Genomic DNA, 14,184 nt, shown 5'->3' on the forward strand with positions numbered 1-14,184 from the left:
TGTGGAGTTGTAAAGGGACCTCTATTGGCCACATAAGGTTCTGCGCCCTTACTTATGCTACTGCTGGGATATTTCTAACAACAACAAAAAAAGGAACAAACATTATTTGCAATGCCATTAGCTCAAACTTTCAGTAATGCGAGACCTTTGAATTGCAAATGCTTCTCGACTTGGTCACCCCCACTTTTTGCCTGGTAGATGATGTGATTTCGACTGAAAGTGCACTCGGTTTCGGCTAATCAGATCCAGAGCTCATTCCAAAACTGTACAATTGTTCTCTGTAGGAAGCTGGCTCAGAACATAGTATACCAACAGGTGGTTACACAGTGCTCAGAGTCCAGAGATTACCCCAGAAGTGTACAGGGCTCAATGTAAACAAAAAATGCTCTTTTTGTGGAAGTGTGGTAGAGCAGTAGAGCAGTCTTACATCTAGCACAGAGGAATGCAAGACATTTATTACACACAGATGCTCAATAACTGGTACACGACTCAAGAAGGAGATCCACACCAATTTTAGAAAAATAAACTGCTTGTATTTTATTTTAAGACGAAGATCTTCGTAAAAAGCTAAGTACATCGTCAATTACAAATACTTTTCACTTTTAAAAGTCAACACTTAGTGCAATTTCCTAACGGTTCAATGTTATCCAATGAAGGAAAGCATTATGCGGTTTAAAAAGTTTGTATGCAACTTACAGTTCCAGTCTTCGGAACCAAAAGCCAGCAGTGGGTAAGATGAGTACTAAAACTGCACCACCAGCGGCACTAGGGTGGTCGGGTGCAGAGGTCAAAATCAGAGTTCGGCCCCATGCGTTTCAATGGAGACAGGGGGTGCTTGAAGCCACACTACTTGCAGGTAGGTAAATCGGTTGCAGGGGCCAAGCTTAGGGGGTTAACACAAGCACAAAGGGGGGAAAAGGGGGGGGGGGGTTGAAAACAAAGCAGCAACAAACCTACACCACCAGCGGCACAGGGGCAGCCGGGTGCGCGATGCCAAATCAGCGGCGGGCGCCTAATGCTTTTCAATGGAGTTCCTTGTTTTGACAAACAGGCTGCAGGCGTCACACAGGAGGTCGCAATACGAAGACCAACTACAGCAAAGGTGAGTAAAGATGTAGGGCACCATCGGATCAGCTCATCAAGGCCCAGACGCTTCGGGTGCAGGGGTGCCTTTCGACATCAGAGTCTTCTTATCAGAGCCAGTCGCGGCCAAGGGGAGCTTTTGGATTCAGGCTGCAGGCATCTACATGGAGGTCAGAAGCAGTCAGCCAACTCTAGACTTGAGGTTAGGATTGCTGAGGAGACTTTATTGTGTCGGTGGGCCACTCGGACTCGGGCCGTGGGCGTTGGGTGCAGAGTGGTGTAGGCATCGCATTTCTGCAGGGATCCGGAGTTCTTGGAGTTAGAATCTTTTGGACAGGTCCACTATCCATGGGGGATTTGAGCCTTTTTCGAAGGTAGCAGTCATCCCATGGTTTCAGAGGTCGCTTACTGCAAGACAGGGCCAAAGCAGTTGACTTCAGGCTTCTCTGTAGGGTCGCTTTCTTTCTTCTTCAGTCGTTGCAGTTCTGATTTCAGGGTCTGAGGAAGCCTCCTAAATACTAGATTTAGGAGACGTTTTAGGGAAGCACTAGGTAGGGTCAATGGGCACCTCACTTGGGGTGACTACACACTCTATTATACCACCCTCCTGGGGGAGGGCCATAAGTATAGCCCCGATTGGAGGGATCCCTTCATCTTCAGTCTCCTCCACTGGAGGGGTGGAGTTGGCAAATGTGGGTACACCTCCTAGCCGTCCTTGGTTTTCCCACCCAAAGTAGGGATGTAAACCGGGGACTGCCATCTGCTGTTAGTAGCAGAGGCTGGGGGTTGCTTTACAAAGGCAGCAGGCCATTGAAGCTTCCTCTTCGAGCACTGGCCCATCCTAGGGGAGGAGGTGTGAAACAACTGCCCATGATGTGCATGGTTTCTGTTCCCAGAGAGTAGGGGCTCTCCACCCAGCGGTGAGACAGAGAGAGAGAGGGGGGAGACAGAGAGAGAGAGAGAGCGAGGGGGAGGGGGGAGACCGAGAGAGAGAGAGGGGGGAGACCGAGAGAGAGAGAGAGGGGGGAGACCGAGAGAGAGAGAGAGAGAGAGAGGGGGGAGACCGAGCGAGAGAGAGGGGGGAGACAGAGAGAGAGAGGGGGGAGACAGAGAGAGAGAAGGGTGAGACAGAGACAGAGAGAGAGATGTGTGTTTATGCCGGGTCTGGTGGCTCAGTGGACGAAGCCGTCCGCTGCAGGGACCTGTGTTCAACCTCATATTCAGTTTTTTTGTTGCTCTAGCCCCGCCCCTCCCCCACTGGTGCGGCTCCCGGCCACAAACCACACTGTACATTTGGCCCCCGAAAGAAAGTTTGTGAGTACCCATTCTTTACACAGTATATCAGATTTATTTTATACATCACATAAAGAGCAAGCTTGTACATATACCAATAATCGGTGTTTGATGGGTATCCTAGAGCTTTTGGCCCCTGTGCCACTACACCTGTTGCACCATTCAAACCATGACCCTAGTGCCTGCAAAGTAACTGCACATGTGACCGCTTGTTTACTAGTAACACATAGCAATAATCGGTGTTTAGTGGGTTTCCTACAACTTTTGCCCCCTGTGCCACTGCACCTGCTGCACCATTCAAACCATGACCCTAGTGTCTGCAAACTAACTCCACTTGTTTACTTGTAACATATAGCAATAATCAGTATTCAGTGGGTTTCCGGAACATTTTGGCCCCTGTGCCACAGCACCTGCAGCATCATTCATTCAAAGCATGGCACTAGTGCCTGCACAGCAACTGCACTTGTGACGGCTTGTTTAGTAGTAACAGAGCAATAATCAGTATTCAATGGATTTCCTAAACCTTTTGGCCCCTGTGCCACTGCGCCTGATGCACCATACAAATAATGACCTGAGTGCCTGCAAGAACAAATGATGGAATATTTTATATCCAGTAATGATGTGTTCCGAAAAAGGCACAGGTGCAGACGGACTACATATTGATAAGGTCAGTAAATACCCACAAAAGCATTCATTAAAATTTGCCTTTAAACCTATTCAACTCTCCAAACTGAGTTGGGAGGGCGTGGCTTGGCCGGCTGCAAGATGGCCGCACTTTAAGTGGGCTCTGCCGGCCAAGCGCAAGATCCAACAAAATCCAGCAGGCGACGGTCCTTTTACAAGCCAAAACCAGTGTACCCTGTCTACTCCTTACCTGCAGCATCGTCTGGTGCTGTTCCCGCCTCCTGGAACCTCTCTGGGGCTAGGATCTACTGTCTGCCTGCGGTGCTGAGCCTACGCCTCGCGGGTTGGCCGGGCCCGGCCCCTCCTACTCAGATACCAGCGGTGCTGCCGGGGGCTCCGTGCAGCCTGAGTGTCGTTGGGGTTCCTGGCCTGTCAGCGCCACCGGGGTGCTCTGCGGCGAGGTTGGGGGCTCACAGGCTGAACCGCCCGGGCCCAAGATACATCTGGTGCCATTGTTTGTTCCCGCTCCTCCCGCCGCTCCTCTGTCTCCTTTTGGTTCCCAGGCCAGGTGACTTGAGCGGTGTGTACCCCGCCTTTCCCCGCCACGTCTGACCCGGGTTGGTGCGGGCTCCCGTCCCAACTGCTGCAGCTCTGCGCGGGGATCTTCACTTCTGCACTCACATCGGCAGCCTCCTCCGGCGGCCTGTGACGCTGCGGGCCCGGCACATCTGACCCCAGGTGACTGGCTCCATTGGGGCCTATTCTGGACTTGTCGGGCTGCAGCGGTCCCCATACGCCTGGCTCACCTCCCATTGCTTCAAGCTTGACCTGAGCGGGCCCTGTGAGCTACTGCGGACAGCCCTGACCTTTCCACCACACCTGCTGCTGCTTCCCGGGGCGGGGTGCGCCCCTACTTCACGGCCTCAGTCCTGAGAACCTGGCGCTGCTCTCGCCCCTGGTTGTTCCAGGCCCCTTGCCTCTGTCGGGGACCCACATTTTGCCTGCTCTCTTGTTGCCCCAGAGTTGCAATCCGGACCCTCCCAACCCTGCCCCGGCATCCACCTGCCGTAGCACCGTATCTGAGCCTCCAGCCCTACGGTGGCTACCCATCATTCCGGTGGAGGTAAAAAAGAAATTAAAGAGGAAGCATGGATTGAATTTCTTTCCACAGACGTAATTAAAAATAGCGCGAAGTTCTGGCATGTTGTCAACAAGCAGTTCTTTTCAAATAATAAGAGCGGCTTGTTGGACAGTAACATCCCAGAAGTGGAGTGGCTTAACCACTTTAAAATATTTACGGGGACCAAGGGGATAAAGGAGACCCAAAGTACACCAAATGGCGTGGAGAACTACACCCTAATGTTTACTGCTAGGGAGGTAGCTGTGGCTATTGACCAGATGTCAAGTAATAAAGCACCTGGTCCGGATGGGGTCCTGGCGGATCTTTTTAAAACTAATGTTTTTTTATGGTCTTATATCCTTGCTAATGTTTTGTCTGCGGCATGCAAGTTTGGTCTACCACAATCTTGGTCTTGGTCAATTATAGTCCCGGTTTTTAAAAAGGGAAAAAGAGGAGACCCTCAATGTTATAGGCCTTTCTCGTTGATAGACTCTGCTGTGAAAGTTTTAGGTAGAGTTATCCTTGGGAAACTCACGGATTGGTGAAATGATAGTAATATCCTCTCAAACCTACAGTATGGGTTTAGGAAAGGGAGAGGAACCATGGACCAGTGTTTAAATATATCTTTGCTCGCCGGGAAATATACGATCATGAAGAAAGGTTCACTCTATCTAGCCTTTATGGACCTTTCTTCTGCTTTCGATAAGAGTAAATAGATCTAAACTCTGGCAGTTGTTATTAAAACTCGGTCTAGATAAGAATATTGTAAATTTTCTGGCTGATTTGCATAAAGACCTATTTGCTACAGTTAGATTCGACCAAAAAGGCCATCTTACCAGCAGCATCCGTATTGTTAAAGGTGTGAGAAAGGGATGCATTCTAGCGCCGCTCCTATTTACCTTATATATTAATAATTTGTAGACCATGTTAATAGGAGCAAGCAAGGACATTCCACATGTAGGAGAGCGGTTAATCCCGGCTCTCTTATACGCGGATGATGCTGCCTTGATAGCTAGAACTGCAATTGGCTTCCAGCATCTTTTAAGTTCCTTTGCCGTTTTTATGAAGTCATTAGACTTGGATGTTAATTTTTCTAAATCGCACACAATGATTTTAGGGTGTAAACCAAGGAAATTAAAGACTCTTGTTTGTGAAAATAAAGTGATATCATGGGTTAACTCGTTCACTTATGTAGGGGTTTTATTTGATGAAAGGGATCATGGATACCACAAATGAAAGCTAAAAGAAATGTTATGGCCAGATCCACCTTAGCTGTTCTTGACTTTGCCCGCAGATTGGGTGCAAAGCCCATGCAAGCAATGCTAAACATTTATAGGGCCAAATGTATCACCATAGCATGTTATGGATCTGACATATGGGGATACAGGGACTTGAGGGACATTCAAATAGTTGAAAATAAATTTCTCAGAAACTTGTTATCTGTCCCTCAGTCAACATCCTCTTTCATAATTCATCAAGAAATTGGGTTAGGCTTTGTATCTGACCTAATCAGTATGACACCCTTTTTAAAGTGGATAGGCATCTGGACAAACCCTGAGCTAGGGATGAATCGGGAGGTTATTCCCGATTGTTTAACACTTGATCATGCAAGTAGTGTCCCTTGGCTGAACCACGTTAAAAAGCTCGCCACTATTTTAGGAAGGCCAGAAATATTTAATTCACCAGAAAATTTGATTAAAGCAGATTTGTTCTGGGCAAAAAACACGTTTTTGCAGGTTGCACAGATGGATAGGGAGGCCAGTGAGATCAAAAAAACGATGGTGCGGATACATCAATTATTGTCCACCTCAAGTACAATGGAACCCTATTTAAATCTAGTTACAAACCACCATCACCTCTTCCTATTAGTACGATTTAGATTTAATCAATTACATTTACTGCTGGCCGAACTGAAGGGATGGAAAAAGATTGAGGATCTGGTGTTTGTTCTTGTGACAGTTTTTCGACCCAGGACTCCATGCATTTTAACTTATTTTGGATCATTTTATCCATATACGGAGACGGTTTATTTTACCTATTTTAAGGGACAAAGGATTTTTATAGGCTAAACCTGCATTTATGAATTTACAGATGCTGACGAATGTGTGGGAAATTTTTAACATTGCTAGTTGTCTAACTGTGGTGGTCAGAATAAGGAATCAAAGGATTACTATGAATTAGATCATTTTTCACTGAAATATTTTTTACTTTTTTACTAAGATGTGTTTTGTATAGGTTCACATAATATTTTCCTCTGTATTATGTTAATACTGGGTAATTGTAACATTTTATGTATTTTTTGTAGTATGCTTTTAATTAACCGAATAAAGTGAATTTGACTGACTGGTGTCGCCTCTCCAATTCCCCATGCTATCAGCTAATAGTATGCCAATTGTGTGCCACCCAACTTTTCCTCCTCTCCAACCATCTGGCATGTCCAAGCACGTCGCCCGTCTTGGACGGTCCACACTGGTGGATCTATCTCCCAAAAATACTTTCTACTCTCTTCCGGCTTCCTCCGGTCCTCTGGATACTTTGCTGTTTTACCAGCTGCGGGCGATCTGCAGGGAGCTACATCCCACATTTCACCAGCCACCTCCATCGATGCCCGCTCTTGACTTCATCTATCCTACCCCCTCCCCACGGAAGCCAGTGACCAAACTTTATGCTATCACCTTGTCGACCGCCTCAATCTCCACTGAGAGTGCCCAAGTGACATAGGGTGAGGACATTTCCCAAGCAGCCTGGCTCTATGGTTATACTCAAACTAAAAAATTGTCTCCAAACTATTTCCTCCGTCTGATTCACTTTAAATACTTACACAGGGTATATCGCACCCGCGCAGTTACATAAATTGGGACTCATACCGGACGACAGATGTCTGCGCTGCTCGGCCTCTGCCGCAGATTTTGCTCATTTGGCTTGGATGTGTGCCCTAGGGTGTCAGATTTCTGGCGGGAGGTATGTGCGGCTATCTCCGAGATTACCTCATCGCCGGTTCAACCTGACCCACCGTTGTGTCTGTTGGGCTTTGTTAAATTCTGTCTGGATGCCTCTCGTCGACTGGTCGCAATGTTGCTGGTCCTTGCGCGGCGCAGGGTGGCCATGTGTTGGGGCGCAGACCAGCACCAAAGTTTGCCCAGTGGCTTGAGGACGCCTCCAGATGTCAGACTCTACTTTCGGAATTCTGGGACTTGATGCCTGCTCAATCCCGGCCTCTTGACATATGGGGCCCCCTGGTGACTTACCTTCACACTCGTGCACACCCGAGCCGGACTGCCTCCCCCACGCTCCCCTGGTCAGTAACCGCTTCCCTCCCTGTCCCCTACATCCTTGTGCCGATCTGGTCAGTAACAGCTTCCCTCCCTGTCCCCTACATCCTTGTGCCGAGCTTGTCCTCTCCTCTAAGGTGCTGACACTACACTATGCAGTTAGATTTGGCTTAATCAAGGGTTTGTTGTATTGAGCTTGATAATGCCTCTGCTTGATCGATCCACCTCTTGACGTGATGTGCACTGACAATAATCTGCCATGTATGATGCTCTGATTTGATGCAGTATTATATTCCGGAGATGCTGAACTTTTCAATAAAGGTTTTGGAAAATCAAAAAAAAAAAACTCTCCAAACTGAGTTGCCTTAGAGGTCATAAAAAGCACATGCTTTACACATCAAAATGAAAACTATTCTTAAATTGTGTTACAATGTGGCTGGCTCTTTCGTGTGAAAAGATCTTGACAGTGAATGGACCACAAACAGTGTAAATTGCCCAAGATCATCATATGTTAGGTTGGAGTCGAGAATGAAATGCGGTTTTGTACTTTGTGCAGTTTCACAAATGGAATGGAACCACCAAAGAAGAGAAATTTTGCAAAACGTGAGAAATTGTTGTGTGGAGATGATACCCTTTGAGATGGCTATGTCCAAAAGAAAATTTAAACAAACATCTGCAGTGCAATAGGTCTCGCATTTATGCGAGTTTGAGCTATTGTCATTGCAAATGACAATGCCTTTTATTTAGGCTTTGGTTTTTTAAACAAACAAAAGGCATCGTCATTTCCAATGCCAATAGCCTAAACTCTCGCAAATGAGAGTCCTATTGCACTGCAAATGCTTGAAGGATTGGCTGAGTTACCCCCTTATACTGTATTGTATTAAAAACTTGTAAAGCGCACTGTCACCCAAAGGGTATCCTGGCGCTATGAGACAGGTGCTCAAATCGGCAGTAGAAGGACAACCTGCAGTGATCCAATTGGTCGAGGCAGACAAATTATGAGATAGATCATTTCCTGGGATAGAGCCAGGTTTTTACTTTTCCTAAACTGCATCAGCTCTTCTGACTGCCTAATGTCAGTAAGGAGTCTATTCGAAAGTTTTGAGCCGCAATGCTGAAGGCTCTCCCACCTGATTTTGTCTTTCTGAATTTAAGCACCGTAGCCAGATTGGCCGATGAGGAGCGGAGACTCCGGGTGGGGATGTACCATGCAAATTTGTTCTGCAAGGGTATAGGACCAGCACCATGCAGAGCCTTGAATACAATGCAGAGGGATTTAAATGTTATCCTCTCTGACATTGGAAGCCAATGCAGCTCCGCCAGAGTTTGCAAGGCGGAAGAGTGTCTTGGTCTCGATAAAGCTAGCTTAGCTGCCATTGACTGGAGCCTCTGCAGTCTCTCAATCAGATACTTTGGAGACTCCATCAGCAACACGTTGTCGTAGTCCAGTCTACTTAAAATGACGCTTCTAACTACCAGTGCCCTGGCCTGTGAGGGTAACATCGAGAGAATCTTCCGGAGCACCCTGATAAGGGCAAAGCAGCAACCAGCTGTTTTGTTAAAATGAGTTTCCAGGCTCAATTTGTTTTCGAACATAACTCCTAGATTGCGCACCATCTCTGAGGGTACTAGAGGAGTAGTGGTTGGTATAGGCCAAAAATCATTTGTAAGTGGGAGAGGAACTTTGCCTGCTGCGCACCACAGGACTTCTGTCTTATCTGCGTTGAATTGTAGAGAGTTTTCTCTCAGCCAGCATGAGGCATCCTTCATGCAGGCATGGGAGTCTCCAAGTCAAGTGAATTGGCCCCCCTCCACGGACAGGATAAGCTGCGTATCATCCGCATAATTAATAAGGCTGACCGTGTGAGTTTTGATATTAGCCAGCAAGGGTCTCAGATAGACGTTAAATAGTATCGGACTGATAGCAGACCCCTGAGGGACGCCATATGGATTACTGGTGAACTCTGATTGAAAAGGTGAAAAAGCCACTGCCTGTCGTCTGTTGGAGATGTACGATTGAAACCATTTAAATGCTGTGCCCACTACCCCTATGTCCTTGAGCGTGACCAGAAGATTCTCATGGTTAACCGTGTCAAAAGTGGCTGACAGGTCAAGCAGAATCAGTATTGCTGACTGCCCCTTGAACGTCCGCATTCGAAGATCGCCCAACACGGTTACCAGAGCTGTCTCCGTCCCATGTCCTGGACGGAAGCCAAATGCACGTCCTCCAGTTTGTCATTGGTTTCATGAAATTGGGAGACTGTCTTACTGACCACCCGCTCTATGATCTTTATCGGGTTGGGCAACAAGGAGATAGGTCTATAATGCTTAGGGCAAGCTGGGTTCAGCGTAGCTTTTTTCAACAGAGGTGTCACCACCGCTTGTTTACAGCAATCCGGCACTAACCCACTGGTAAGTGATTGATTACAGATTTGTGATTGTCGGAAATAGCTCTGAACTCAGCTCTTTCTATATTCTGTGTGGTAGTGGGTCCAGCGAAGAGCCTGAGGAAACACCTAGTGCATCTCTATGAAGTCCTCCACAGATGGGGCTCAAAGTAATCTAGAAGATGGGAGTGTTCCCCCATAATTTCTCTTTCCTTCTTTTCCTGAAGTGCTTTTATTGCCTCTACCTCTGCATTTCCCTCAGTCATGTGCTACTCCTCTTAAAGCCATCAATGATTAGAGTAATCTTTTCCTCGAAGAAAGTTGTGAGGTTGTTACAAAGATCCTGTGAAGGTTGTATTTTATTTTTTGCGCACTCTGGGTTGGCTTTTTCCCCCACTATTTTAAAAATACTTCTGACACTATTTGAGGCGTTTAAGAAAATCTGCATAATACTTTGCTTTTATTATACCAATTTATCTCTTGTAGTGAGCTACTGCCTTTTTCCAGAGGGCTTTGTCCTCGTCTGTGTATGCCTTTACCCATTTTCTCACTGCTAACTTACAGCTTAGCCTTAGAGTTCTAAGTTTTTCGTTGTACCATGGTGTGGATGGTCTGCCAGTTTTCTTGTAGTTCTTTTGAGGAGCAACCATATCTAACCTGGTATTTATATGTTCGAAAAAGGTCACATGGTTCTCCTCCACCGGTCTGCCTTCCTCAAAAATTCCCTTCATAGAGAATACTGTGGAGATCTTTGCTGTTTGCAAGAGTCCCTTCCAGTCCCTGACTTGACATTTCCTCGACCCAATAATGTTGGGGTCAATCTTTTTCAGATTATATATCTGAAATTTTAATAAATGGTGGTAGGACCAATCCACCGGCAAAGTGTCTACCCCCCCAGCAACTTGTTCTTCCGCAAAAATGAGGTCCAGAATGTGCCCCCCTCATGTGTGGGTTCTGTGACCCATTGTGTTAAGTTAAGGTTCTTACAGGAGTGGATAAGACTCATGTAGTTTGAATCCATATTCCCGTTGCACCACATGTTAAAATTCCCCATGATAAGTAATCTGGAGTGGGTGAGTGCCATATTGGTGAAAACGTTGATAAATGCCTGCTGCTGAACTTAAGTTGCTGCCCCGGGAGGTCTGAAGCACAGTGTCCAGTCAACACTTGTCCCTTGTGATCTTTTAATGAGAAACACAGCATTTTTATGCCTTCGACCTCATCAACAACCAAAGGGACAAAGTCCCAGATCTCTTTAAACATGATCCCGACCCCACCTCACCTCCCTTTGGGTCGTGGCTTGTGGAATACTTTGTATCCCGGTGGGCAGGCTAATTCCAGCTCCACGTCTGATCCCGGATGTGTCCATGTCTCTGTCATGAATAAAACATCTAGGTTGTGTGTTCTGACATTAAGCAGACCGCACACAAGGGTATCCCTACTAGCAAAATCTGATGTTGTTCAGGCTGTCTGCATATCTAAGCGTGCCAACGCGACCCCCCCCGCCTCCCTCAGATCCCGCAATTCCCTACTTGTGTAATAATGTCTCCCTTCATCTGCCTCTTTTTTCCCCAAACGGGCAGCATGTCTGGCGTTGTGCGTGGTCAGTGTGCGGACGGGCGCAAACGGGCTTGCCTTTGGGGCGCGCCAGCGTGTGTTTATAATGCCTGTGAAAAGGGGAAACTAGAGCGCTGACTCGCAGGTTCGCTCTAACAGACTGACACCATGGGGTCAGAGGGTGGTAATAAGCGTATTAAAAAGTAGAAGTTAAAAGATGTTAAAAAGAAGTTAGAAATTCAAATTCAATAAAAATACCATCTAAACAAAGTGCAAGAGTTAATCGGCAGAAGCAGCAATTCACCTAATCTTTTTACCACACACACACGTGGGCTACGAACAACCACAGCGTCTCATATATTGCGCGGTCGCACCAGCGTCCGTTTATATGCCCGTGAAAAATGGAAACTAGAGCGCTGACCCGCAGGTTCGCTCTAACAGACGGACACCGCGGTGTCAGAGGGTGGCAATAAGTGTATTAAAAAGTAGAAGTTAAAAGATGTTAAAAAGAAGTTAGCAATCAAATTCAATTAAAGTGCAAAGTGGAGGATTTATCGGCAGAAGCAGCAATCAACCTAATCATTTTACCACATGCACATGTGGGCTACGAACAACCACAGCATCTCATATGCCTTCTGTCTCCCATGGCCCCTGAAGAGCTATCAGCTGGCTACGAGTTAAATAAACAAGTCGGTGGTCACAACTGCACACAAGAGTCCCTCCTGCAGTAAGAGAAAGTCATTAAAGAAAATAGTGCTTACAGACTAAAGACGCACTGTGTAACAACCGAAGTAAAAGGGCCAGTCCTCCTGGGAGGTTTACAAATGAAGACAAGGCGGTACTAAGGTGGGACTAACAAGCTTAATAAGGAATCAGAAGCTAGCATTTATGAAGGACAATGGCACAAGCCAATGACAAATATGGGCAGAGAGTGGGCAGGGCTTCTATTCCATACTCCAATACAGCATGGCTCGCAGAGCAGCACATTCTCTGCCCAGGCTAGACCTAAAAAGGGCACAAGCAGGCTCCATGAAGAAAGTACACTGCATTCCTCTTTCCTATAAATGCTCTTACTTTTAAGTCAGCAGAAAGCAAAATAACCAGGCTCCCACGAAAACACAGCTTTGCATTTGACCTCAGTCCTTGAATGCCCAGCATATGTGATGAGATCAAATGTAACTTTTAAAAGCCTGTTTATTACAGAAAATGAGTTTATGGAAGAATGCTGTAAAAACATCTTTAGCATGGGGAGGTACGAACTTCATCTGCACAGTCTAAAGCATACGAAACCAGCAAATCTAAACTTGAGTTACAAACCACAAGGCAAATAGCAGGCCACGAACGGAAAGCATTCACAGGTCAACTTTCTGAAAGTCCCCAAGATGTCTTTGGCATTCCAGACCTCGGCAACCTAAAAACGTAATTCTTGCAGGCAAAAAAGGGAGTTTATTACCTTAATAGAATATGCAGTTGCTACATAGATCTGGTTGTAATTTGAAGGTGTCAAGTTCAAACCGAATTGATGTTTATAAGTTTATGACAAACTCAATGCTCATTTTATCGATCTGAAAAAGCTGGAAGGCTAAATCGTCCCTTCCTGGACTAAACCAAGCGACCGGGGGGAAACATCCTTTACAATGCACCTTTTACTACGCAGTGCCTTTACATCGCAACTTTTACAACGCAAACCATTACAACGCATTGCGCTGGGGGGCGCTTTAGGATAGGGAATAGATTTAATTTACTATCCAACACCTTCCCTACTATCCACGGGGACTGGAGTTGGAATAGTAAATTAAACTATTCACTATCCAGCAACCCTCAACACTATGCGTTGTAAAGGCATGCGTTGTAAAACTTGCGATGTAAAAGCATGCGTGGTAAAAGCATGCGTGGTAATGTCATACATCCGCGACCTGCAGTTACACATACCACGCCCACATAGGCCTAACTTTTCACCCAAGGGCCATTTTAGAGAGATTTCGGCATGTGAAGCAAAGGTCACAGAAATGCACACAAACTCTGTTGTAGACATTCAAACCATCTACTTAGATTGCAGCAATGAAAGACCTGTATCGCTGCAGTTCATGCCTCAACCCACCAGGCCCTTTGACTGGTAGTACAGATATAACAGGAATACAAAAAAACTATAAGTATCACAAAAGAGATTTTAATAAAAATGATGGCTTACTCATGCCTCACAATATGGAACAACTGAGAAGAGCAAAGTAAAAGCAGCAACATCTGTGAAAAGCCATGTGCTTACCTGTACACACAAGTTTGTCAATCCTGCCTTTTCTCCACTTCAGCAAATCTCCTCCTTTGCCACATCCGAGATCAAGCACTTTGATATCTCTTCTTTTCCTCTGTCGCACCTTTTCAATAAACTCTCCTGTGATAGAAGTAGTATGATGGGTAAATAGTCCGCTCTCAACTATCAATGAACCACTTTCATGCTTATTCTGCAAATAAAAACAGACTTGCAACAGAGTTCACAGTCTCACACCACACAATACAGTTTGATGGAGGCATGTGTTTGGTATTAAACACTAAAGAGCTCTAGAGTCTGAAATCAAGTTAACATGCAACAAGCACTGGTGAGGCCAATCTGTCTGACCATGGCAAGCTGATACAACGACTTTTTTTATACTGAAATATGTGCCACAAAAAAGGTGGCTACTGTACGCCTATTATAAAACAAGCACAGCGAGGGGGCAGGGAAGCAAGCACAGCGAGTGGGCAGGGAAGCAAGCACAGCGAGGGGGCAGGGAAGCAAGCACAGCCAGCCTATGTGGGCGCAAGGGCACGGCTTGCGTAGTGACGTGTGGCTCAGGAGTGTGCCTCAGTG

At 46.3% G+C, this 14,184-nt stretch overlaps 1 protein-coding gene across 2 annotated transcripts in view; it reads right to left on the reverse strand.

The window, feature by feature from the left end:
* The window catches only part of RNMT (RNA guanine-7 methyltransferase), a 152,161-nt gene that overhangs the window by 117,380 nt on the left and 20,597 nt on the right, over nucleotides 1-14,184 (reverse strand). For both annotated transcript variants that reach the window (XM_086965559.1, XM_086965558.1), the window contains one exon: nucleotides 13,603-13,728. In XM_086965559.1, the coding sequence (XP_086821685.1) occupies nucleotides 13,603-13,728 (126 nt within the window). The remainder of the gene's footprint in view (nucleotides 1-13,602; nucleotides 13,729-14,184) is intronic.

Source organism: Lissotriton vulgaris, chromosome 4_1 (genome assembly GCF_964263255.1).
Source record: "Lissotriton vulgaris chromosome 4_1, aLisVul1.2, whole genome shotgun sequence".
NCBI lineage: Eukaryota > Metazoa > Chordata > Amphibia > Caudata > Salamandridae > Lissotriton > Lissotriton vulgaris.